This window comes from Bos mutus, chromosome 22, assembly GCF_027580195.1.
Source record: "Bos mutus isolate GX-2022 chromosome 22, NWIPB_WYAK_1.1, whole genome shotgun sequence".
Classification (NCBI taxonomy): Eukaryota; Metazoa; Chordata; class Mammalia; order Artiodactyla; family Bovidae; genus Bos; species Bos mutus.
Window position 1 is genome coordinate 44,404,652 of NC_091638.1, and position 27,456 is coordinate 44,432,107.

The window sequence follows — 27,456 nt, forward strand, 5'->3', positions numbered from 1 at the left end:
CAAGAATACTGGAGTGGGTTGCCATGCCTTTCTCTAGGGGATCTTCCTGGCCCAGGAATCGAACCTGTGTCTCCTGTAGCTCCTGCATTGCAGGCAGATTCTTTACCGCTGAGCCACTGGGGAAGCCTTAAGAACTCTTAAGTGTGGTTTATTGAGAAAAGGATGGTCAGGCTTCACCTGATGTCTTCCTAAGGGGTTTCCAAGATGGTTATTTTTACTATGTGTGCTATTTTTTCAACTGTTTGTTATGAAAAATTTTAAATATATGGGATGTTGAAAAGTAAGTACAATGAACACCCACCATCTAGAATCAACAATTGCTAACATTTGGCTTTAGCTGTTTATCTATCTCTAACTGTTTATGCAATCTGCTTAATTTTACAAAATCTTTTCAAAGTATGACAGTCATGACACTTCACTTCTAAATTCTTTAATACATGTGTACTAAGAATATGAACATTTTCCTACATTATCAGACCTAAGAAAGCTACTATTAATTCCCCAACATTCAGTCTGTATTCCTATTTCCCCAACTATCTTTTATAGTTGATTTCCCTGAAGACATTCAAGGGCCTTGATTGCATCTGATTGGATTTTTTGTTTGGTGGTTTTTTAATCCAGTTGAGGACCATGACTTCATTTTGTAACTGTGTTTTTTAGTCCTTTTAAGTCCTTGAATAGTCCTCTCATTCCTCTTGTTTTTTTTTTTTTTTTTTTTTTATGAAATTGATTTTTTTTAAAAAGACCAGACTAATTGCTTGTAGAATGGACTTCACATTTTAGTTTATCTGATTGCTTACCTAAGATGTCATTTAACTTGCTCTTCTGTCCTTTATATTTTTTATAACACTGGTAATTTATGTCAAAAGACTTCGTTTGTTTCAGATTAAGCACTTTTGGGCAGGAAAATATCCTAAGGGATGCCAGCTACTTGCATCTCATTAAGAGGCACGTGGCATTGGTTGTTTGTAATAAATGGTGCCGACTTGCTGCACAGGAGAGTTGCTGCTGACAGTCCATTCGAGTGAGGAATGACTCCGTTGTAGATTCCTTAGTGGTTATTTCAGACTGAGTTCTTGTCAGAAAGCAGGTGCTTGCTCCCATTACGAGACAAGTGCTATTTAACAAGAGAATTATAGCTGCAGAAACCAAGGATTTCTTTGTGTGGGTTGGTTTCATTCTTTCTTTCTTGGCTATGGTCTTCTGATATGTAAGTCCTGCTCCCAGTGTCTTCTCCTTGCATGAGCTACTGTTGGGTTTGTTACAATGCCAGCTCTGATCCAACCTCACGTGATCTTTTAGCATCTCTTTTTCTCAAAGCCCAGGATAGTCTCGATTGCCCTGTCCCCAGATCCCTAAGAAAACACTGATTGCTTCAGATAGTCTTTCTTGTGTTGAGCCTCACGGGTGGTGGGCAGCCTTCTGGCTGGCTCCTAGAGGGGCTTCCCTCCCCCTTGGTCCAGTCATCTGCAGCCAGAGAGTCAGGGTCAAAGGGGTCTGCTGTTCACCAGGGTGGGCAAGTAAGGGAACCTACTGGGACTCACATTTCTCCCCATATGAAAAATGTATCTAATTCACAGCGTTCTTAAGAGAATTACATTAAATAATTCATGGTAAGTGTTTAGCACTGGGTTTGTGACATACTAGATGCTCAGTAAATACTTTTTTACCCCCTTGCTATGGCCACTGTTATACCTAGTTAGCAGGAGCTGTGGACAACGTTGGGGAAAGTGGGACACATCTCCTGAAAAGAGAATGAGGAGAAGATACTCCAAGCCATGTCCAGCATGGTAGAAAAGGTTTCCATTTATCTGATATTTTTCCATATTGTAGGTTGATCAATTCAGGCCTTGGATTATAAGAGACTGAATCTGGACCATTTGCTCTAGCATATATGTGCCATTAAGTTACAAAAAAAAAAAAAAACAACTTACTTGATGCATATGGGAATGTGCACCAGTTTGGAGGGAGGAAAGAAAATTTCTTGTGGAAAAGCTATTGCATGAATTTTAAATGTAATCTGGATGTATTCCTGAACATTCTGATGTATTCCTTCTGATAAGTGTGACTTATGGTAATTCAAATCTTATGTACCTTATGAAGTTTGGCGTGGATTCAGTTCTGAATTTATTTTGCTCGTGTCTCTCTGCGCTGGGCGTCTCTCCGTCCTGTCACAGACTGGTACCTCGTACTGGCTGTTCTTGGCTTCTTAACTACAGCACCTTAGCTGCCCAATGAAAACATCCAACGAATGACTACATTCTTTTCATGTTTGTGGTTTTGTTTGCATTCTTGTATGTGAGAAAAATTAACATTGTATTCTGAAGGGTAAAGATTAGTCTGATACTGAGGAAACATTTGAAATCGTTGACCTCAGCAGGTCAGTCTAAGAATTGGAAATTTTTTAAGGTATTGTTTTCAGGCTGCAGAATCAATCAGCCTCTTTTAAAGAGATAACTTTAATGCTCATAGGATGGATGCTGTCACCGATGTTTAGTGACACTGTTACTTCTTCATCTTTTTGGAAAGCTATTTGTGTCAAGATCATAAATATATTTATGGCTGTTGATCTAATAGTCCGACTTCTAGGAATTTATCCTAAAGAAGTTACCAGAGATATGGATTAAAATTTGTGGACAAAAGTGTTTAGCGCAGTTGTCATTATAGTGACAGAAAAAAATGGAAAAAGTGTACGTGTCCGATAATGTGAAACAGCTAGTATAAATTGTGTTTTATCCGTATGAGTTCATATTATGCAGCCATAAGGGGATGTTGAGGAAGAGCGCTAATTCAAGAAAAATGTTTATTGTTATGGCTTTAAAAGTAGGAAACAAAATTGTATGTATAGTGAGTAATCTGCTATGAAAAAGTTCACTTAAAGGACTGAAAGAAAGTATGCCAAAATATTAATAATGATTTCCTCTCTGTGAGGTTATAAGTGACATTTTTTTCTTTGTTTTATTTTGACTTTGCCAAGTTTCTACAAGATGCATACATAATTTTTATAATTGAAGAGAAGAAAAATCGAGGTGAGAAGACAAACTATAATTTTTAAGTGGAGTTTTAGGTCTTAAAGTTTAAGAATAAAAATCCATCGCAGGAATAAATCTGAGTCAGAAACTCAATGAATTGGCCTAAATCCCATGGTTACTTAAGATGGAATTTTAAAATAATGGCATCTGTTTGTGGAGGAGTTTTAAATGTGAGAACTTGATAAAGGTGAAGTTGGAGGAATTTCGTCTTCCTTTTCTAACAACAACTAAAAAAAAAAAAATCCATAAATCTTACTTGAATATTTGAGAGGGGAGGAATGCACCTTAATAAGAATGAATACCATGTACTCAGCCAAGAGAGAAATCGCAGTCCTAAAACAGTCATCCCCAAGAGTTAATATTCCAAAGAATTAATAGGTAACTCAGTTGTATCTTCCTCAATTGGGGCACATTATTTTTGATGGGTTCCGGATGATAGCTTGGGACAGTACTATAAAATAATATCACTTTATTATAAGTGATGTTAGCATTATAGAGAGAATTAGAGAAAATTACATAATGTGGCATGAGTTTAGTTTATTATTGAAACTCTGAGGACAATCGATTGCAAACTTGGCTTAGGAATTTAGGAGTCAAAAAGATACTTGCCTTTTAAAAAAGGCCTCTTGTCCCAAAGTATGTTTCCCGTTGTAATATTTGTGTAGTGAAAATCGAAGGTGTTTTTCTCGGGGCTGATCTTTGCCAGGCATCACCAAGTTCATTGCCAAATTCTAAAGCTTCTCTCTCAAGGAAAGAAAAAGTTTGAGACTGCAGTGGTCTTTTCAGGCCTACAGAATCGGTACAAATGGACAAGATTTGCTGCTCCTGATCCGTAACAAAGCCTCTTGCTGCGTATTCTAGCAGTCTTGATGTCTTTTTTCCTTCTTTTAAAAATACACTCATCTCATTACGCAGAGTGACTCAGAGGCCTGCATGTGTGCCACTAAGCAGCTTGTCCTCACTTTGCTCTTCATTTTCTCCAACACCCATTGCTCAGGAAGTGGCTTCTCCATCTTGTTTTATTAGTCATTCTGGCGTGGTCCATCACAGCTCCCTCCCTGGAGCCTACCTAGTCTCTGAACATCATCTCTCTACTTTAAGAAATGTCCATTTCTCTTCCCTTGTCCACTGGCATTTTTTTTTTTCTATTTTAGGGTTTTGATTTAGAGACTATTTATATCTCTATTTTATGTTATTTAATGATATTAAACTTATTTAATATATTAAGAAATATTTCTGCTAACCCAAGTCAAAAGGCTAATGCCCAGAAGTGCAGGGGGCAAGAATAGGGAAGAAAAATCCTTACTGTGAGGCGAGAAACAGACGATACAAATAAGTTAGTTGATTTAGTGGTCCAAAAATCTGTGTCTATGTGTGTTTGTGTAGGAAACACAGAGTTGGCTTTCCGGGTGTTCACCACTCAACTGCCTTCTGTTCTCACATTTGACATTTGGTTTTATTTCCAGAAGCGCTCAATTTCAGAAGTCTCTGGTTTAGCAATAGGAGGAGATAAAACCATTTTCACCTGTTGTTAGTTGTGTTTATGTAAACAAACCCCTGCAACTGTTGTTGCTTAGAGTCACCGGGCTCATTTCTGCCGGCCTGGCAGGGTTTATGTTGGCAACGGTAAGGAGATGCTATCAACAATTCATTGTGTACTGTTTGCATAACGGGACAGGGCAGCCAGCTCCAGCCAGTTAAAAAAATTAAAAAAAGAAAACATGTGTTGAATTAGTCGGATGATTTTATTAGGGTGCCTGTCTGGTTGGGATGGTGTAACCTGTGACTGGGGAGACAGTGCTGCAGCTCTTAAGAGGTCCCTATAGCTATGCTGGTGGGCTAAGGGGGCAGGTGGCTGAGCCTCTAGAACATGGTGGACTGGCCACCCCGCTGACAAGGAGAGAAACCTCAGTGATGAGAATGCTAGTGAAAGCAGTGTTCAACCGTGTTGCCCTCTGAACCTCAGAGAACCCAGGGCTTTTCCAGAAACTTGGGCCAAGGGACAGTCTGCTGGATTTTCCTTAGTTAATAGCCTTCAACAAAGTTTTCCTGCAAGGACAGTCATCCTATTCACCACCACTGAGATAACTTGGAAATACAAACTTTAAAGATGCATGCTGCTGCTAAGTCACTTCAGTCGTGTCCAACTCTGTGCGACTCCATCGACGGCAGCCTCCCAGGCTCCCCCATCCCTGGGATTCTCCAGGCAAGAACACTGGAGTGGGTTGCCATTTCCTTCTCCACTGCATGAAAGTGAAAAGTGAAAGTGAAGTCGCTCAGTCTTGTTCCACTCTTCGAGACCCCATGGACTGCAGCCTACCAGGCTCCTCCATCCATGGGATTTTCCAGGCAAGAGTACTGGAGTGGGGTGCCATCACCTTCTCCGTAAAGATGCATAGTGCTTGAATTTACTTCTTCGCTCATGGTCTTAGAACAAAGATACCACTTGACATCGTGACTGTGGAAACATAGGAAATACTGAATTTTTCTTTGTTTTCTATCTGCTTAAGCCACTAGCATGTTACCTAGCAAAGGTTCTTGGCGGGTGGTCCATGGGGCAGTAACAGGAACAGCACCTGGGAGCTCGGGAGCAATGCCGAATCTCAGGCCCCACCACAGACCTGAATCGGCATCTGCATTTTTATCAAGATGCCCAAGGGATCTGAGGGCACATTAAAGTGTGAGAAACACTCTAGTTTTTTGGGCAGTCTTGGAGATGCAACATCACCTCGGTAGAGGTTCCACGTGCCAGTCTTCAGTCAGGATCCGGGGTGACGGAAATGGACGTGTGGTCTGTCTGCTTTCTCTAGTAAAAGAAGGTGGAGCTACGGTGAATCCCAGTCAACAAGGACCCAGGACTCTAGAAACTTACCCAGGAGCCATAATTATTAGTACAAATGCCTCTGTGGTTCAGATAAAAGTAAATGAAGCCACAGGCAGGGTTGAGAATTCTGAGATCTTTCACCCCGACTTTTCTGGCCTCACCCTCCTTTTCCACCCCGGGGGCACCCAGATCATAGCATTGTGTGTTTGTGGAAAGGTTCTCTGGGAGCTCTTTGTCCAAAGCAGAGGTTGTATTTTTTCTCGCAGTGTGCATATAATAAACCTTCTGCTGAGCTTGTGGGGGCCCTGTGGTGGGAAGGCCCCTCACCCTGACAAGGGACTCATCGGCAAGACAGCAGGTTGTGATAGAGGAGGCATGGGTGTCCATGTGCCTGGCACTGAGGCCCACGTGTTATGTAATGTGTTTCCTGCCTCCAGTTATTTACCGGTCTTGCTCAGTGTGTCCACTGTCCTGGTTGTTGTTTTCTTTGTTCTGTGACAGAGAAGGAATTTGTCCTCTCTGGGGATTTGATCCCGCCCAGCCTTGGCCACTTTTTGGCATGGTTTTTCCTCAGGTGGCAGTTTGCTGGGGGCAGAGGCATATTTTCCAACAGACACCCACCCCCGACCATGTCTGTTTCTTGAGTAGGTCTTCATTTCCAGAGAAATTTGGGGAGAGGCTGAACTGATTACAAGGCTCCAGTGATGCCCTGAGTACATTTCAGATTTGGAATGCAAATTGTTGTCTGTAGTAATTATAGTTTGTGCCATGGCCCTGCTCGGCCCCCATGGTCATTATCTTGGTACAGAATAAGTAGCTCTGTGCTTTCGGAGTAGGAGGTAATGAGGGGGAGAGGGGCATGTGAAGGACATTAAGGGGTGTTTTCAGAACCTGTCTCCAAGCCTGTGTGAAAGTAGGACAGACACAGATGTGTGGTGGGATGCTGCCACTGACAAGCTCAGTGACCGTGGGCCAGGACCTCAACCTCTCTGAGCCCCACTGTCCTCCAGTCGCTGTCTCAGAGCGTTGCCATGGTGATGAGATGTCAGTGATGCGATGGGACATTCAGCAAGATGCCTGGAGAATAATAGGTGTTTAACAGCAGGGAATCTCATTGCCTAGCAAATGCCTGAAGGGTAGGGATCTGGAGTGGAAAACACACACCCTTCTTAAAAGGTAATTCCTGTGCACACAGGAGTTTCCTCTCTCGTCCTGCAGAGGAGCTGTGGTACATCCTTCTCATGCTTCTTGCGTCTGCAGAACTTGAGGGCTGGCTTAGGGTGCTGGCTTGTATCAGACTTTCTGTGTGTCCTTCAGTGATTCCATTAACACATCAGAGCTGTGGGTCTTCTCACTTGTAAAATAGACATCATAATTGTATATGATTCACATGACTGTTGGAAAGACTTTCTGTGAAAACATGTAAATTTCAGCACCAGTGCTTGGTACAAACTCTAAGAATTTAATATTGTTATCTCCTTTGCAGAGATGAAAAACTCAAGGTTTGAAGGACTAAGTAACTTTCCCGAGCCTGTAGTTCATGGGTGGCAAATCCCAGACTCTGACCCAGCAAATTGGCTCTGGAGTCCACATTGATGTCATTGTTACTTTACCCGAAGGGGATCAAAGTCTACTGAGGCTCCCCTCCTCAGACCCTTCATTTTTGTTGACACATTCTTTCTTCAATTAGGTTACAACCAATTATAATAAAATAATTGTATTATTATAGGTAATAATTACATGTTCTGTAGCACAGTGTTACGTAATATTGGGTTAGACCAAAAGTTCATTCAGGTTTTTCCATTACGTCTTACAGAAAAACTCAACCGAACTTTGCGGCCAACCCAATATTTAAAAATAAAGTTTTATTCAAGATACGTGATTATATACTATAATAAATATTATGTATTTTAAATAATGATAGTAGCAACAGCTATTTGCATAGATTCGCATTCCTATTGAAAATGTCCTAGCCACTGTCAGAACTTATAATTGCTTTTTGTTGTCCGGTGTGGGTGTTTAGTATCCATGATCCTGCTGTAAATTTCACTGTTTATCATACATAGTCTCCAAAAGCTGCTACAGTTACTTAGCATGTGCCAGACACTGATTTGTTTGATCCTCACACCGATCTGTGGTGGGTGTTCTTAGTATCCTCATTTAACAGATGATGAAACGGAGACACAGAGGAATTAAGCAAATTGCCCGAGGCAACACAGTAAGTAATGGAACTGAGATTTGAATCCAGGTTGCTTGGCTTAGAAATCCTGTTCCTAGTCCTTTTGCTAAACTGCCTCCACTGATTTCCGACCTACTTTCCGGATGCTGGGCCCTTACCATCTTGGCTGGCCTTGGTGCTCCCAGACATCCTCAGCTGCAGACTTAGATCCCATTCCCCGTGACTATGTACTGGTCTCACTGAGTCTCAGAAGGTCTCTCTGGGGACTCTTCCTGAATTCCCCAGAGGCTCCTTCAGCATAGGAAGCTCTCTGTGTGGACTCAAACATTCTTAAAAATAAATAAGAGTCAGTCTTTCATTTTAATGATGACACAACCCAGAGGTGAGGTTCTTGTTATCCCATTGGGGGAATGAGGGCAGAGGTGGTTGGAGTTGTACAGTCAAGTAGCAGGGGAATTCCTTCTTTTCTTCATAAATTACAGATGTAAAAGCTCTGTGTAGTTTCACAGTTCAGGAGGGGATGGCTGTGCTTAACTCCCATTAGAAGGGCAAATTTATCTCACTTCTCATATAACAGACGGACAGAGTCAGGAAGCATAGACATGGAATTCTTGGTGGTGTTTGTTACAGTTCCTGGCTTTTAGTTCATGCACATGTACTTTAAATATGTAGCAAATAGAGTACCAGAACGTCTCACCCATGTTATATAGCCATGGTCACTGTTACTGACAGAAAAAGAATTTTTATCTGGTCATGTCTGTTCTTGCCAAAAAAAACTCGTGTTGCCCCATTTTCTACAGGATAGAGTTGGCATTCCTACCTTGGTTCTAGCCTTCTGTCTCCTGACCTTCCCACCCTGTCCCTTCCACAGGCCCTTTGAACATGTCGCCTCTTCCTGGATGAACCGTGCTGTCCCGCCTCCTTTCCTTTGTTCTGGTCCTCCTCCCCTCAGCCTGGCAACTCCTGCATGTTCCCAGCACTCTGTTCAAATGGTGCTTTCACTCAGGGGAAACGTGAGACTAGTCCCTGGTGATCCCTCTGTGTGACTGGTGCTCCAGGGCTGTGGAAAGTGGCAGGGTGAGCAGCCAGCATTGCTGGCAGGCCTGTGTCCCCGGCCTGTGAGCATCTCCGTGGTGTTTTTGTATGTTGACTCAGCGCAGAGCTAGGCTCTTCTCTGTTGAGTGAAGGACTTCCTCACCCTTTTTACACACCTGGCTGCATTTCTTTCATAAGGAGGATCCACGGAAAGTAGACAGAACATGTGGTGTAAGAACTGAAATGTGAGGCTATGGGCTCCATGAGAGCTGGGTCAGCCCTGTGGCTCCAGAGCCTGCACTGTGGTCATGTCTCATTCCGTTGCTATCAGACAGCTGCTTGAATGAGCCCTGTGGTAATGATCCCATACTGCAGGCCTGGGTTCAAAACCTCTTTGCATCATTGCCATGCTTGAACAATTCCTTAACCCCTCTGAGCCTATTTCCTTATCTGTAAGTGAAGGTGAAAAAAAGTACCTATCTCATAGGGTGACCATAGAATTGAATGAGTTTAATATAATGTGTGAAGCCTTTGACTGTGTGGATCACAACAAACTGTGGGAAATTCTTAAAGACATGTTAGAATACCAGACCACCTTATCTGTCTCCTGGAAAACCTGTATGCAGGTTAAGCAGCAGCAATTAGAATTGGACACGGAACAATGGACTAGTTCAGAATGGAGAAAGGAGTACGTGAAGGCTGTATATTGTCACCCTACTTATTTAACTTATATACAGAGTACATCATGCAAAATGCCAGGCTGGATGAATCACAAGCTGGAATGAAGATTACTGGGAGAAATATCAACAACCTCAGGTATGCAGATGATACCACTCTAATGGCAGAAAACGAAGAGAAACTAAAGAGCCTTTTGATGAAGGTGAAAGAAGAGAGTGAAAAAGCAGGCTTAACACAATATCCAAAAAACTAAGATCATGGCATCCATTCCTGTCATTTTCATGGGGAATAGAAGTGGAAACAGTGGAAATAGTGACAGATTTTATTTTCTTTGGCTCCAAAGTTACTGTGAATGGTGACTCCAGCCGTGAAATTAAAGATGCTTGCTCCTTGGAAGGAAAGCTATGACAAACCTAGACAGCATATTGAAAAGCAGAGACATCACTTTATCAACAAAGGTCTGTATAGTCAAAGCTGTCGTTTTTCCAGTAGTCAGGTACGGATGTGAGTTGTACCATAAAGAAGGCTGAGCACTGAAGAATTGAGGCTTTTGAATTGTGGTGCTGGAGAAGATTTTTGAGAGTCCCTTGGACTGCAAGGAGATCAAACCAATTGATCCTAATGGAAATCAATCCTGAATACTCATTGAAAAGACTGAAACTCCAATACCTGGCCACTGAGATACAAAGAGTTGACTTATTGGGAGAGTCCCTGATGCTGGGAAAGATTGAGGGCAGGAGGAGAAGGGAGTGACAGAGGATGAGATGATTGGATGACACGACCAACTCAATGGACGTGAGTTTGAGCAAACTCCAGGAGAGAGTGAAGGGTCGGTAAATCTGGTGTGCTGCAGTCCATGGGTCACGAAGAGCTGGACGTGACTTAGTGAAACTGAAAACAGCAAGAGCACATCTGGCTGTAACAAGCCTCTTGATCAGTGGTGGTGGTTATTGCTATTAATAATGAAATAAATTAATCACAGGGGGTCTGCTGGAAAGGAAATTAACAGGGTGTTGTGATAAAGGATAAGATGATGATGTGTGGGATGTGGTCTTTTAGACAGAAGGCTTCCTGTAAGCTGTGACTGAACTATGAGGAGGACGCGGCTGCAGTGTGAAGAGTTGGAGGAAACAGTTTGCGGTAGAGAAAGTGCAAGGGCCCTGAGGCAGAAAAGAATCTGATGAGGAACAGCATATGTGCCTGGAGCTTAGGAGGAGAGTAGAGTGAGACTGGGGTGCAGCAGGGAGACAGGGGCCGAGTGATACAGGGCCTAGCAGGCTGAAGGGCAGTAATTGGATTGAATTGGAAGTGTGAAAGAATATATTCAGTCCTTACGCTCAGAATCGTTCTTTGGGATTGGTTTCTGGATTCCTCTGGCTTTAGCCCATCCTGTGTTCTGTGCACGTGAACTATCCCCTAGCAAGGAGACCCAGTTGTGATGGATTAAGCAGAAAATGAATTGACTAGATATCAGAAGCTCAGAGAATTTAGGAAGGATCAGGGAATCGGGAACAACGCAAATTGTACTACCAAACATTTCCTGCAGGATTACCACTGCTGGGCAGGGGTGCATACCATGGTTTGCACCGCCAGCACCGGTTACAGGACACCTCTGCGAGCTGCCCCCACCCTCACCAGAACAGTCTGCAGTATCGCCCCTACTTTCCCTGCCAGCTTCTCCTGCCCAGTCTTGGGTAGGAGTCTCTGATTGCCAGCACCTCACTCGTGCCCAGCTGCCAGGGAAACTGGGAAAGCAAGTGTATGGCGCCCTGTCTCCTCTGGTAGAATGTGGGCTCGTTCATGAAGTGGGGCTTCCCTCAACCTGGGGTGGAGGGGTGAGCTGCAGAGCATCCCGAGGGTGATGAACGTCCCTCACAGAGACACATGGAGTAAGTGACTCCCGGTCCCATGGCCTCAACAGTGTGCGTCTAATAGGCAGTGGCACTTTAAGTAAGACCTGATTGCTTTTCTCTTAGACACTGATTTTTCAAAAAGCAGTGCCAAATTTGGAAGCAGCTCTTTCTCACTCTGATGAGGGGCTAGGGGCTATTTTTTTCTTTTGAAATTAGTTTCATTTGTGCAGGTGTGTGGGGTAGCATGTTTCTCCCATGTTTATCACAGATTTGCATTCCTGTTGGAAATGCCTTGGCCATTGTCAGTGCTTATAATTGCTTCTTGTTATGGCCACGTGGGGCTTATTGTCTAAGATTTTGCTGCAAAGTTTATTGTTTATCTTATATTGTCTCCAGGAAGCTGCATGCGGAAATCTCTGAGTCTTACCAGGAAGTCTGGTTTAAAGGGACAGCCTGCAGGGCAGAGCCCTAACTGGGAGGAGGCATTGAGCTCCCACCCAGAATCAGCTTCCCTCTTTGGGAACTGGGAGGAAGGAAGGCTTTTCTGACTACCTCCCACTTGGTTTGCCGGTTTCCAGTGTTTGGGTGATTCCTTTCTGATTTTGGATGTAAGGGAAAAAGTAACAATATTTATTCCTCTAGTATACAGATATATACCAAGCAAAAAACAAACAAAAAAACACTTTCACTGTTGTGTAGGCAGAATGAACGCTCTGAGTCACGTGTGTATACATGCTTTTCAATCTCTTGGTATTTTGTTGGAAGTGTTTTCATCAAAGCTTAAATTTTTTTGATGGACACAAGGATTTCAAAGAAGTCAGCATTATAACATCTAAAAAATAAATGGGACTTGAGTTTTAACCACCTTCCGATTTTCCCGCCTATTGGAAGGAAGAGGGGAAAAATGAGAAATTGCCAATTTCCTTTGCCTTTTTCTTACTCTCTTTCAAATCAAGATGAAAATGAAGCTATCTTAGATTTGGTAGCAACTTTTCGGTGTGCTCAGAGGAAGACCTGAAGCAGTATCTATAATGACACCTAAAGCCTTCCTTTTCTGCTTGAAAAATCATTATTCCTGTTTTACAGATGAGGAAACTAAGAGTCAAGGAAGTTAAAAGTGACTTACCAGATCATTCAACTAGTAAATGGCAGAGCCAAATACCACAGAGCTCCCCTATTAATTTACTGTCCATCATTCCAGCCAGCCAGTTGTTCCCAGAAATTATCCCTAAGGAGATATCTGGAGTCAAAATACTAGCGAGAAACTTTTTTAAAAGAATGATTTCTGCTTTGGTTATGCATTTTTAACTCATTCAGTTTGTTGCGATGTATTTTTTTTGATATAAGCAGGTTACTTTCCAAATGCCTCCTGAGTATTCAAATGGTAGGAGTACCACCCTCCTCATATTTAGATTTTCTACTTCTAACCACTTTTGACAGTTTAATGCCGAACAGTAAGTCTCATTTCCAAGGAAGGAAGCTCTTTGGCTGATAGATATCAGCTAATCAGTTTTTAAACCTTTTTTTTTTTTCCTAAGAATTGGTTAGAGGTCAGCAACCTGCTGGAGTTTCACTTTTAACTGATAGTTTAACAAAGAGGACTTGACAGTCCTTTGAAAAAACTGTATTCAGGGTATTGACGTTTCTAAGAAATTGAGTGAGCTTCTTGGAAGCACCCCAGTCTGCTCCATGCAGAAATTCTTCAGGCTTCCCTGCTCATGTTCTTAAAGGAAGTGGAACCCCAGGGACCAGCCTAGGTTAGTGGCTGTTTCACAGGGCATATCAGAAGGTGGCTCTCCTTATTTTTCATTTGCTTTTTAAAATAGCTGTCTATGTATTGGTTGCCAAAATCGCGTGAGGAATGTGATAAATAACAGTTCAGATTTGTTTAGAGAAAAAAACTGATTCAAGCTATTGCTCGTAACAAAACAAGCAAGATAAGCCCTCAGGATTAGCAATCTGTTGAGACCTCCGTGTTCAAGCCTCATTTATTTTTAGTTCTTGAGTTGCAGCAATAGATGAAGACATTTCTCTTTATTCATTCTTGACCCTGGGCAGCCAGGTCTGCACCCACATTCTTCGCAGCATGCTGTTATCTTGTTGAGCTGAGGTATTAAGGAGGGCTGTAGAAGAACATCAGCATTTTCAAATGGTGAGTCTCTTAAGTCAAACCATCTTGCTTCCAACCAACACTGACCTGGTGTGGAGTCTGGACCTGCTCCTCCAGGATGCCCCAACTTGTTCAAGTTTTGCTTAATTTAACCACACTTCCAGCACCAAGGAGTAGATACGAAATTATGCAATAAAAATGTGTGACCACAAGTAAACTCCCAGGCTCTAAATTACATTGAAGTTCTCTTTATTTCCCACTGGCTTTCCATGCATTATGCCTTCCTGCTAACCTAGTAATACCAAAGAGTATTACTGTACCTCCCCTCTCCACCACAGCATAAATTTTGTTTCTTCCTAGTCTTAATTTGAATTTGACAACAGCCTCAAAAGATCTGTGATGTAACACTTTTCTAATGTTGGAAACTTGGCTCAAGCAAGGTGCAGTATACTATTTTAATTTCATTACTGCTTCTACTCCATTTTAATGGGATTGTTTTACTACCTATTTTTCAATTCAATTTGTGGAATTATTTTAAAATGTAAGGCATCAACTGGAATATGGTCACAGGCCCTGAAATTCCCAGACAACTTCTGAACTTTTGTGAAATCTATGGCTTCTTGGGTGCAAATAGGAAAGAGGTTGAATAAAAGAAATCAGAGTAAAATTTTGAATGGAAACAACCACCATTAGTTACCAGCTTTTAATGAAGAAATAATTCTGCTGAAATCTCACCATTTTGTTTTATGTAAATGAACTTATGACAGCCCTAGTGAATTTTTTTAAATAATATTTTTGGTGAGAAAGTGGCTTGAAACCTTGCAACAGAACTTGCTATAAGTTAATAGGCTAACAGCATAAGAAGCACATCACTTTGAGCGCTAGTGACACAAGGAGGTGGGGGAGGGGTGCGGTCTTAATGAGGCCCCCACTTGGTGCTAGTCTCTTTGGAGTTCAATGAGAAGTTGCTACCACTGTAGTCATTCACCAAGTGTGGAAGAACCGGGACCTTTATTGCAAACCTAAAGGTGCCTTCTAGGTAGTTTCCTATTGATAATATATAGTGATTCAGGTTTCACATATTTAAAGTATCATACCCTGAGAACTGCCACCCCCAGAATTTCATAGTTTTTTCTTTTTGTTTTTTTTTTTTTTCCTTTTTAACATCTCCCTCTAATTTATGTAGAATATATTTTGACTGAGTATGAAGTAGAACTTTAAAATGAGGCTTTTCTTTGTAAGAACTGAATTGTCCTGTTTGTTAGTGGTCCTTCTCTCCTCCAGTAGTTTGCAGTCAACATCTGCTGTATGTCAGATCCTGGCTATCCCAGGGTAGGCTTTGGGCAGTCTGTCCTAGGGCTATGTGCAGAGAGCAGGAGCTCTGAGGTCAGCCCACCTGGCTCCCTGCCCAACCCTGCCCCCTGTAGGCCCTCTGGGGCAGGCTTACACCACCGGTTTGAGTCTCAAGTTTTTAAAAAATCTATGTGGTAGAGACAATAGTAAGGCCCCACCTTGAGATAGTTGTGAAGATCAAATTAAAAAGTTCTCATATTAAAACATCGAAAATCTGCAGTCACCATTAATGGTTTCAGTAATTGTGGCTTTAGGACATTTTAATATATGTGCACAGGTGCACTTTCATCATGAGTTACATTGTCAGGAATGAGCAACTGAGAGGTGACATTTCACGTGTGTCTCTTAACGCTTGCTGACTGTCCACAGGGCAGGAGCTGATGAACAAAGGTGCTCCCGTACCATGGAGTGCTATGCAGGACAGTCCAAGATGTGAACAATGTGGAAAGAGGATATTAAGTGAAGAAAGCAAGTGCTAAAGTAATGTTAGCTTTGCATTTTTGACAAATATTTTAAAGGTGATAAAACACAAGTTTACGTGTGTTTAGATGGAAGGAAATGTCTAAAGGATCACCATCAATGGTAGCAAACTGGTGGCCCTTGGGTCAAATCCACCAGCAACTGTGCTTTGTGTGGCTTGTACAGAATTAAAAAAAAAAAAAAAGATAGTTGCCAGCATTTAAAAATTGGGAGATTTCATGTAAAATCCAAAATTCCCAGCTTCCCTTGAAAAATTAGAATGTCTGTTCACTTGGGCCATTAGTCCCTTGGCACTCCAATAAGCTGGAACTTTTCTAAGGCAAGTGCTCTCAGTGGTGTCCAGTACCTGCCAAGCCACTTCTTTCCCATCCCTTACCCCCTGGTCCTAAAGGCGTTTAGGTTTGTTCACCCCAAATGGCAACCCACTGCAGTATTCTTGCCTGGAGAATTCCATGGACAGAGGAGCCTGGCAGACTGTAGTCCATGGGGTCACAAAGAGTCGGACATGACTGAGCGATTTTCACTTATCTGCCTCTGGTTTTGACACAGTGCCTCTGGCACGTGGGATTGTGGTGAGGCAAAAAGCGAGGCCTTTGGGAAGATTCACTTGTTACACTATATACTTCTGTGTGGTTCAAATGTATTATAATGACACTATGGTACTTTTAAAATGTAAAAATCAGTAGAAAAACGTGTTTGAATAGTTCATGGTATCTTAAATGCCACGTGGAGAAAACCCACATCCCATACCTTTATAAGCTCTCATTATAATGCTCAAAATGAACTTAAGCCTTCCAGGGCAGGAGCCTCTCATTGTGGAAACGTTCCTCCGAGGTGCCTTCTGCCCAGGCAATCTCATTACTGGAGTTGTTCTTCCTGTCAAAGCAGGGGCATCAGAGGGAAGGGCCGCACCCGGCTCTTCCCTTCCCTTTTGCAGGCTGTGCCCTTTTTCTCCTGCCAGGGGCTCTGCTGGTCCTCCCGCCCTCCCTCCCTCTGCTGTGGCTACCTGCCCCGGAGCCCACTCAAGTTTCACCTCTTCCACAAAGTGCTGCAGCCCACAGGTTTCGATTCTTCTTTCTCATTCACAGTCAGCAGCCCGGAAGTTAGGCTTAATCATTCTAGGATTAGTTCATGTGAATGTACCCTTCCTCCCCCAGGAAAGAAGGAAACTCCAGTGCCCCATGGTCATCTCACATTGCCTTTGGCTCCTGCCTGGAGTGGACCCTAGTCTTGGTGGCTGGGGCCCCTGCAGAGGGAAATTCCAACAGGATTCAAGTGCCTGCGCTTATGGGGAAGGACCCTTGGTCCTTGGTCCTCAGAGAACTGACATTCTTCATTAGTTGACCTACTGCCAGGGCTGGTTAAGATTAGCTTATTTACAGGCCTATACAAATCAGGACCTTTTCTATGCACGAGGCCAGAGCAGGAAGCCTTTTTAGGAACACTTCCCTTTCCCCCGATAGCACTGCTCACCCCAGGTTTGCTTTGTGGGGAGTCTGGCTTTGGAAAATAGAGGATCCTGAGGACAAGCTGAAGCCCATCTTTTGTGGACATCGCTGTTTGATTTTCACACTTTACTGAGTGTTTCCTGGGTGCCTGGCCAGGGAGGTACCGCATATAGGCCTTGAGGTGACCCACACGCTTGCCTGAAGGGCTTGAGCCTTTTCACAGCGATTTCACTTCCCTCTTTCCCCAGACAGATGGGACCCCCGTCATGCTCTCTGAAGCAGGATGCAGGCCCATCATAGCAGTACTTTCAAAGTAGTTGCCTTTCTTGCTAAGCACTCATACGGGTCTGCACCCCACTGCCCTTGCCGGTTCTGCCTAGAACACCCCTCAGAATCTTGCCCATGTGTCTCTGGCTCTAAGAAGCCTTCCCAGAAATTGTCCCTATGAAAAATTCATTTGCCAGGCTTAGTAATTTCTTGGCTCCCTCAACACTTTTTGCAAATTCCTGGCAGCATTTATTTTGTTTCTGGTCATCTTTGGTTCATCTTTGCACTGTCAGAGCCTGGTGCATCCTTCCATAGCATGCTTATGTAATGCGCTCTTCAGAGACCAAATGTTAGCACCCGGCTGCTGGCCCAAGAATGGGTGGGGAGAGCATTTCTGTTAAGCTCGGAGGTTGAGTCTTGGATCGAAGCTTATCAAATGAACCCCTGTCTTTGATGAGTCCCCCCATTGTACTCAGGGCTGAGACAGGCAAAGGCTTTTAAAAATCTGTGCATTTATAAGAATGTCTTGGGGAGTCCTGGGCTCAATCTTTCTGCTGAAAGTTACAATTAGAAAGATGGTTGCAAATCGAATACCCACCCTGTTAGAGAACTAAAAAATAGTAAAGTTAAATAAAATAAAATTAAAAAAAAAAAAAAAAAGAATTGAAAGGTACCCTGGAGTTATGTCTCCTTGGGTTCAAGTCCCTCTGCCACTGTGCTGGGAGGGTAATGTGGTGAAGGGTTGAATAGGCACGGTTTCCATCTGAAACCTTGTAGTTCACGTGACTGTCTGACCCAATAAATCTGGGCCTTGTCAAAGGCAGGGGACTAGGGCACGGTGTTCATTGGTGAGATCCCCAGTTCATAAAATGAGAAATGTCAGCCACGAGTTGTTTCCATAAGGACTCGGAGGCAAGCAGTAAGGCCTTTTGTTAATCCTGTTAAAAGCTCAAAGAGAGGTTTCCAGAAGCAACTCTTTTCAAGGGGCTCTGAAGAGAAAATTTGTCTAGGAAAAAAAGAAAGGAACGGATGGGTGGGGTGTTTACCATCACTCTCATTTGTTGAGTTGCTATGAAATTAGGATTCAGCGTAGACTTTGCATGCCAGGCAGGGCCCTGACTCTTGGGTGAAGTTCAAGTGGACTGTTGATTCCTCTTTGAGCACACACACAGTTCTCCTCCCAGTGTCCCTTCTCTATCCATTTCACCCCAACGTTTGGGTCTACAAAGCATGGTATCCTGGCAGTGAGCCCTTTAGAGCTGCCAGAATGCCCAGCATGGCTTTTAGGTGGGGACCCACTTAAGCATTGTTGTTCCTTACAGGCTGGGAGTTGCCAGCCAGAAACTGAGTTTCTGGTGTGCCTTTGAATGCCAGGAGGCAGGGTGCTCTGAAAAAGCAGCAGCCGGCAAGGAAACCGCTGGAGGTGGGGAGCTCTGGGCTGGTGTGGTTCTCGGCTTCTGACAATGTAACTGATGGCCCCCTGTCACTTCCTGTCATACAGCCCAAGTAGTGGGGAGGAGTTCCTTGAGGGAAACCATGCTCTGCTCTGCTCAGAGAATCCCGTCTGAAGGGCGCCGCCGCAGTTAGGGGCGGGGGACTCTGTGTGGATGAGGTCGGAGCGCCCCATGGTGTGGTGCTGCTTCTTTGTTCGTACTCAGGTAAGCTCCCTGCAGCAGGACCAGGGGTAGACGGGCTCTCAGTTGCCACCCGAGCCTGGCTGGACCATTCCAGGAGCTGAGGTGTGGGAGGGGGCAGCTGTCTGCATCGCCCAAGAAACAGATCAAGGAGCCGCTCAGAGCACCTGGGACGATGGAGGCACACTTCTGCCTTGCTGAAGTACATGAATCAGAAAAGAGCTGTGTGGTTGTGCTTAAGACCACAGATGTTTGTGCTTGGTGGGGACGGTGAGTTATGTGGAGTGTCTCACTGTCAGCACTTCCTTTAGCATCTGTGATTGGAAGAGAGCAAGGGGAGCGGGGCTTTCGTTCTTTGCTCCACCATGCCAGTATTTTAATTTTTACAAGACACGGGTTTTCATTAAATGGGAAGGAAAAAGTAAGTGAATGTATGTGTGTATGTGTTTAATAGCAAAGGGGATTTTCATGACCTTTTCTTCTTTGGATTGGAAGATGCCTAAACTCAGTTTGGGAAGTTCATTCTGTGTGGAGCAATTTTTTTTGTAAGTTTCCTTTAAATTCTGGTGTTTTGAATGTGTTCATCGTTGGGAAGATGAGGCCAGATAATACCAGGGGAGACTCAGGCTCACTGGTATTCTCATTAGTAGTAGTGGTGCCTGTTTGAGTAATTTCAGAAGAGGTGGCTGGAAATGTTATGTTTCCATGGGCAGAAGAGTGATTAGGAGCCCTGAAGCTTACTCTCTCTACTCCTTTTGTTTGTTTGTGGCTAAGTGTTAAAGCTTTGGATAAGCCAAAACTGTGTTTCAAAGAAAATCTTCATTGCTTTTTCTGTTTCTTTGACCAGAATTGTGTTTCTAAGACTGATGTTTGTAATACTAATTCCAAGTCTTGTACATGGCCATGATAGACATACATTTTTAATCTTTTCATGTGATACGTGTAGTTTTGCTATCTTTTTCCTTTCCCATCTCACTCACCTCGCTATTCACTCACCCTTTAAGCCTTTGAGATATGGAAATTAGTAATACAGATATGGATAGCAGTTATTAGATATGGAAATTATTTTGTAAGATTTACTACACTTCAGGGATAGTTAATATAATGTTAATAAAAATATTACAGTATAGCTAATGTGTATTAGACTGTGTTCACATTACTTGCATCAGCTCATAAAATTCTTACATCACTGTAGGGGTTGGCTGTTATCATCATCCCTGCTTTGCAGATGGTGAAACTTGGATATGGCGAGGATAAATACTCTGGATCTCCTTGATGGTTAGCAGTGGGTCATGCTTCAGGGTCAGGCAGAATGGATCCAGAAATGACATTCCTGGCCATGGGTGCCCTTGATGATTTTAACGACAGGGGCCTTCATATATCTCCTATCAAGTGTGGCATCTTCTGTAACACTTTGCTCTCCAATCCGTTTGCAATAAGCTCATTTTGGTGGATGTTTGCCTTGGTCCAATTAGCACCTACATAAGAGGCATCTGCAACAAGTCACTGCCTTCCCTGGACTCAGTTTCACACCTGTCAAACAGAGATGTCTCTAAACTCGTTTCAACTCTGATATGAATCTAAGGTATGACTTTTAAACAAACAATGAAAAACAGTTCTCCTGTCTTTCCTGTTTCGAAGTCAAGTGATTTAACAGATGGTTTTACATACACATTTTCCCAGGTATATGTACTGGAACTCAAAATGTAATTGGCTGCCTGGCTATTGACGTTTATTCCGCTCTTGAAAATATTATTTAATGAATTTGTATTTCTTGGCTCTGAGAGTCTGTAGAGCAGGGATCTGGAAGAGTTGAATCTGGGTGTGGGAGAGGCAGTTGGGAGCTGGATGTGAATAGAGAGAAAGGGACGTGAGAAACCCTTGAAAGGTCTCATAAATCCATCTTCTGAGGTTTGGCCAAGGGAGCTGTGAGTCTGTGCAGGAATGGTAGCGTGTAACAGTTAAGGGCAGGGTTTTAGAACCACGTAGTTGTAGGTTTCAGTCCCAGATTTGCCTCTTGCTAGCCGTGTAATCCCAAGCTCATTACCAAACCTATCAATGTGTTTTCTCCTTGTAAAGTGGGGGTAATCAGTAGTGCCCACCTTATAGGATTGTCTTGAGGAGTAAGTGGAGTGACTTATGACAATGCCGAGAACAGAGCCCACACTCAGCAAACGTGACCCATGTCCCAGGTCTTGCTGACCATAGGTGTCAGTGGCTCCCAGAGAAATGAATCCATAGTGTCTAAGAGCTCAGCAACCGTAGGGCTGTAAAACATCGTATATCTCAAGTGAAACGTGGTCCTGACTGGATCTTGTGGAGGGAAGGAAGCAGCGCGTTACACAGAGAAGTCAGTACTTCATTTTAGAGCCCCAATTCCAGCCATGCTTTTACACCTTTCCCAGAACACCAAGTGGGTGCCATGGAAGGGGAAATTGACTCAAGCCAGATCCTAAAAAAGGCCTGTCTTGATGGAACACTCAGCAGTATGACTCGGAGAGGGCAAGGTCAGGGTGGTGACCCTGTATGTCCATTGGGAGAGAAACAATGGGTGACTTTAGTGCCTAAATATAGACTACGTGGATGTTACTTGGGGAAGCCACAGTGGGTGGGTCTCTTGGGAGGAGCTCAGAAAGCAGCCTGCGTGTGCCAGCCCTCTCTTTCTGAATAATTTTGTCTGTATTCTAAGTGTTCTGCATCCCTTGAGTGTCTGCCTCTGTCAGCCTTATTTATGTCCCTATCTCTTCCCTCCCAATTCTTCCTTGTAGCATTTACTGTCCCTCTCTCCCTTGTTTCGCACAGACCCCACCCACCCCTGCCATAAACCCCCAGTCTTCTCACTACCTGCCAGTTCTCATGGAGCTGGCGTGAGAGCACTGGTCTGGGAGTCAGGAGTTTGGGGTTCAAGTTCAAGATTTTGCAGTTAACCTTGGCCACTGCTGAACATCCCTGGCTGCCAGGTTCTCCAGTGACATAATTGGATCCTGGAAGGTAACACTCTGAGTTCACATCCTCACTGCCACTTAACCTCGGGCAAGTTCTTTATCTGTCTGGGCTTTAGTTACCTCACCTGGGAAATGGAGATGATAGTATCTGCTTCTGATACTACGAACAGTTTATAAAATAGTGTCTGTGAAACTCTTGAAACAGGGCATCCTATAGGTGCTCAAAAATGCTGGCTATGATTGTGATTTGCAGGAAAATGAGACTTGAATAGGACCAGTGTTTTCCTAAACTGCAGTTACGTGTCCCGTATCCCCATACCACTTTCACTGTTATTTTTCACTTACTGTTTTTCTTTAAATTATCTAGTTGTTCTTTGGTTTGGTTTTGAGCTTAGGTTCATCCTGAGCAGTAGGAGTGCTAAAGTCTCCAAATACCATGATGTGTTTCCTAAAACACATTACAATAACTTCCCCTTGGTCTGCTGCACATGGTCTGAAATGATCCTGTGTCACCACCAGCTCCACTTCCCACACTGGGGACTGGAGAGCTAGTGGCTTTGAGCGTCTGGGCCCAAGTTGTTGCCTGCTGTGATTTTTGACAGTGCTCCTCCCACCAGAGCGAACAGCTAGCCCATCCTGTCGTACATCAGACGCTGCCCGAGAACCAGCATTGTGCTTGACTCTGTGCCAGGTGTCAAGATGGCCAAAATATGGGTCTCTGTGTCCCCTGCCATCTTCTCCAAATGGGACATTAACAGCTTAGAGAAAGTGTGCTAGAGAGAGCCACAAAATGACCTAGTTGCTGAAATCCCACTGTAAGAGAAACCAGGGCCAGCCACTCTCTGCCTGAAATTTCTGGATATGGGTATAGGAGTATGTCTCAGTCAGCTTTTGCTGAATAACAACTACCCCAATCTCAGTGGCAAGCAATATCAAGAATTTATTCTCATGCTCACAAGTGTGCAGGTTTTCTGTGGATCTGGCTCATGCAGGTCTGTGAGCTAACCCACATGTATGTTCTCCTGTGTAAACCAGAAGATCCCAGAGGAACAAGCAGAAATACACAATGTTTCTTAAGGTCTACACTCGGAAGTAGTACATTGTCCTGTCTACCCTGTTCCATTGGCCAGAGCAAGTGACAGAACCAAGCCATGGAGGTCAGGAGAGGGGATAGAAGTTTGCTGAAGAATAAATTAGTATACCACAGAGACCATCTCTGTTTACTCACTCAAATAGCATTTATTGGGGGCCTACTATGGGAGAAGGAAATGGCAACCCATTCCAATATTCTTGCCTAGAGAATCCTGTAGACAGAGGAGCCTGGTGAGCTACAGTCCATGGGGTTGCAAAGAATCAGACATGACTGAGCAGCTAACACTTTTCACTTATGTGGAGTACTGTGCTGTGTTGGGGAGATAAATATGGTACCAATAAGTGATGAAGATGAGAACCACCAGCCTAAGGCCAGGCTTGTATTAGGTCCTAAATACATATACGATGAATGAATATCTGCAAGAATTTAGCATGGTACTCAGCCTCTCATAGTTCCTTTACATCACTAGCCCCCTGCCTTCCTGAAGTCACATGCATCTTGAAATGTTCTCTTTGGAAAACTGCACAAAGTTGTGAAAATGTCTGTGCAGATTGCTGGCCCAGGTGAAGAACTCTGGTCTAATGATGCATTTCACTTCTGTCCTCTTCTCTTTCCTTGCACCTATTAAGAACATCCAGTGGAAGAAGCATTTTTCCATATTTGAATGCCAGTGTCAGGCTCAGGGTCTAAATCATGTTAGTTGCCCAGTAAGTGTCTTAATGCCGCAAGAAAACGAGACTGAAGGTGTGGGTGATAGTTCTTTTGTATATGCATGGAGTCGCAGAACTTTCTGATTGGATGAGATAGGAAAGTTCATATATTTTATAGATAGTAAAACTGAGACCCAGAGAGGTTATTTCGTTTGCTTAAAGGCACAGAAGCTAATAATGATGATGATGATGATAATAAATTAATGTTTTCCCCTAAGCAGATAGGGGAAAACATTTCTATCTATGTTCAGATAGAAAGCAGATGACTTATGCTCAGATATAATTAGGTCTTATTCCCTCAGTACATGGTTAGAAAATGTTCTGATCTATCAAGTTTGTGGTTTATGTTGCAAAATTGAGTTTTCTTCACCTTCCTAGCTAAAGACACAGGTGACAGAAACATATACGCCATGTCTCAACCATAGAATCATTGTGGTGGCAGCCCTTTAGGGCAGCCCTTGTCACCCACCTCTTTCTCTGGGTTTCCTCTTTCTACTCCGTCCCTCCGTCTGTGTGTACAGACTTGGGACTGCAGGGAGGGCGGGGCTGGGACAGGCCATTTGTCAAGCCAGGGGTGGAAGGTGGGTTAGGGCGGTGCAGGGGAGGAACTTGTTCCTGCAGAGTCCTGGAAATCTTACTTGGAGCCACTCTTCTATTCTTAGTTTCGAAGGCACTTTGTTCTCTGGTGCATTGTTTTAACAGGCACCAGGAGATCAGGCTCTGCTGGGGTCAGCGATGCCACTGGTTCCTGCCTGCAGCCACCCAGGTGGGAAGTCTACTGGTTTGTTTCAATTTGTTCGTCATCAAGATCTTTGCTGCCCTTTCTCATTTTGCTGCCCAACCTATCTGCATGAAGCAGGGAAGGGCGAGGAGGAGAAAAGAGATTCCAGTGAGTCTCTTTTTCTTTATAAGCAATAGTAACTGCACTTATTTCTGTGTAAAAGGAAAAATGCTAAAACCCACATCTTAAGAAAGCAGTGTGCCCATTGAAGCAGCATTGTTCACTAGAAATAGAGTGTGAGACACATATAAATTTAAATTTCCTAGTTAGCCACATGACAGAAATAAAAAGAAACAGATGAAATTAATTTTAATGATTTGTTTAATCCAGTATATCCAAATATTAGCATTTCAACATGCAATCCACATAAAAATTATTAAGGAGACGTTTTACATTCTGTTTTTACAATTCTGAGTCTTGGAATTCCAGCGTGTATTATCCACTCAGAGCATATCTCACTTCACACGAGCCACATATTGAATGCTCAGTACCCACGTGTGGGTTCCTGGTGCCCATTGGACAGCGCAGGTCTAGAGCAGTACTATCCAATAGAACTTTACATCATGATGCTCATGTTTTGTGTCTCCTCTGTCTCACACGGAAACCAATAGCCACGGATGGCTATTGAGCACAATATGTGGCTGGCGCAGCTAAGGAGCTGAGTTTTAAATGTTATTTGGGTGTGTGTATTAGTCACTCAGTGAAGTCTGCCTCTTTGCAACCCATGGCCTGTATAACCTGCCAGGCTTCTTTGTCCGTGGAATTCAGGCAAGAATACTGGGGTAGGTAGCCATTCCTTTCTCCATGGGATCTTCCTAACCCAGTGATCAAACCCGGGTCTCCTGTGTTGCAGACAGATTCTTATCATCTGACCCATTAATTTTCCTTAATTAAAATTTAAATTTAAATAGCCACATGTATCAAGTGGCTATCATTTTGGATAGTGTAACTCTAGAGATTTGATCTTCTTATAGAAATATCCATTTAAACTTAACCAAGGTATCATTTTTCCTCTACCGTATTGACAGAGATTAAAAAGTTTGATAACACTGCTTGGCAAAGATAATCGAACCTCTCATGCATGGTAGTGGGAGTATAAATTAGAACAGCTTTTACAGAGGACAATTTGACAATGTTTATCAAACTTACAAATATACATTCCCTTGGACCCAGCAGTTTCATTCCTGGATATTAGTGCTGCAGAGTCTCTCACATGTGTAAACTGATCTGTAGAAGGATATTTGCTGCAGCAAAAGATTAGAAACCGCATATCTGGTTAATGGGGGGTGGGTGGACAAACAAGCTTTGTTTTTAAAATATAATTTGCAACTATTAAGAAAATGGGGTCTATTTTTATTTGATAGTGTGGAAGGCTGTCTAAGCTATAATGTTAAGTATAGAGCAGTGCATATAGGAAATCAGTCCTGATAATTCCATTGGAAGGACTGATGCTGAAGCTGAAACTCCAATATTTTGGCCACCTGATGTGAAGAGCTGACTCATTTGAAAAGACCCTGATGCTGGGAAAGATTGAGGGCAGGAGGAGAAGGGGACAACAGAGGATGAGATGGTTGGATGGCATCACCGACTCAATGGACATGGGTTTGGGTGAACTCTGGGAGTTGGTGATGGACAGGGAGGCCTGGTGTGCTGTGGTTCATCGGGTCGCAAAGAGTCGGACACGACTAAGCGACTGAACTGAACTGAGTGCATATAGTATAATACCATTTGGGTAAAATAAATGATATGCTTATTTATGTCTAGAGCAACTCTGGAATGTAGAAGGAACCAATCACAGTGGTGTCCTCTTGGGAGAGGAAGGGATAGATGTGAGAAAGAAGTCTACTTATCATTGTATGGTATACCTTTTTGGAATTTAATCCAATGTATTTCAGTTACTTATTCAAACAATAAGTATTTAAAACACAAAAAAGTAAAGTCCAAAGGAAGGGTGAATCAGAGAAGGCTTCTGAGAGGAGGTGACCTTCGGATGGGGTTGCAAAAGATTCATAGGCGTCTTAGCAAGAGGAAAGTTGAGCCTCAGAGACATCAACAAGCAGAACAGGTCAGGCGTGTATGTATACCTGAAGGTGGCCAGGGTGCTGGTATATAAGACAGAGCAGTAATGGAGTTTGGACAGACAACTGTCTGTCCAGATGGGAAGGGGTTTTGTGCAGTGTGGACTCAACCCTGTGAGCCATAGGCAGCCATTCATGATTTGAGGAAAGTGGGAAATGACATGACTGTGTTTGTGTGAAAGACAACTTTTGGCAGAATGGAGGGTGATTTAAAACAGTGGTTCTAAAGTGTGATCCACAGAGCTCCCGAGGCCTAGAGAGTACTAACTACATAACTTCAGAACAGATTTCATTCATATGTGTCAACAAAAATAGCACACCACAGCAGACTGATTACGGAAGCAGATATGTGAATCCAGCTGTCTCCTCTGCAGCCAGACATTAAAAAGAGTTATAAGAGTATGAAACAGTCCTGCTCTTCTCACTATTTTTTTTAACAAATAGTTAATTGTCAAATGTGATAATTAGATTAAGAAGTAATAATACACTCATTTTTAAAATAAGAAAAATTTTAATTCTCAATTTTATTTTCTAATACTGCAAATATTAATAAAACCAACATAAAAACCAACATAAGGGCCTCTTTGGGGCCCTTGATACTTTTTAAAAAAAATGTAAAGGGGTCCTGAGACCAAAAATTTTGAGAACCACTAGTCTAGAAACAAGGAGGTCCTGTGTGCTTATAATTCTGGTTGGATCAAAATACACTTTCGGGAGACAAATGCAGAGCCCGGTAGGAGGCAGGATCCACCAGTGCTGGAGTTGATGTGTTTTGCATATGCGAGCACGATGCAGTGGTCTGGGCAGGGATGTGTGAACGAAAGAGTCCGATTGATGGATGGGTTTTGACTGACAGAAATGTTGGTGCATGTCGTATACTCCATTTATGCACTAACAGATATTTCTGTTGTGTCCAGTCCTTTGCTGTTATAAACATCCTGAGCCTCCCTGTGTGT

At 43.2% G+C, this 27,456-nt stretch overlaps 1 protein-coding gene across 5 annotated transcripts in view; it reads left to right on the forward strand.

Annotated features, from left to right (window-relative positions):
* Window positions 1–27,456, forward strand: part of ARHGEF3 (Rho guanine nucleotide exchange factor 3) — a 312,998-nt gene that overhangs the window by 115,931 nt on the left and 169,611 nt on the right. The window contains exon 1 of one of the 5 annotated variants that reach the window (XM_005887878.3): window positions 18,768–18,917. The exons of the other annotated variants lie outside the window; for them this stretch is intronic. Within the exon in view, the coding sequence (XP_005887940.1) occupies window positions 18,867–18,917 (51 nt within the window). The 5' untranslated portion in view covers window positions 18,768–18,866. Of the gene's footprint in view, window positions 1–18,767; window positions 18,918–27,456 lie in introns of those variants that run through there. 5 annotated transcript variants of the gene reach the window in all.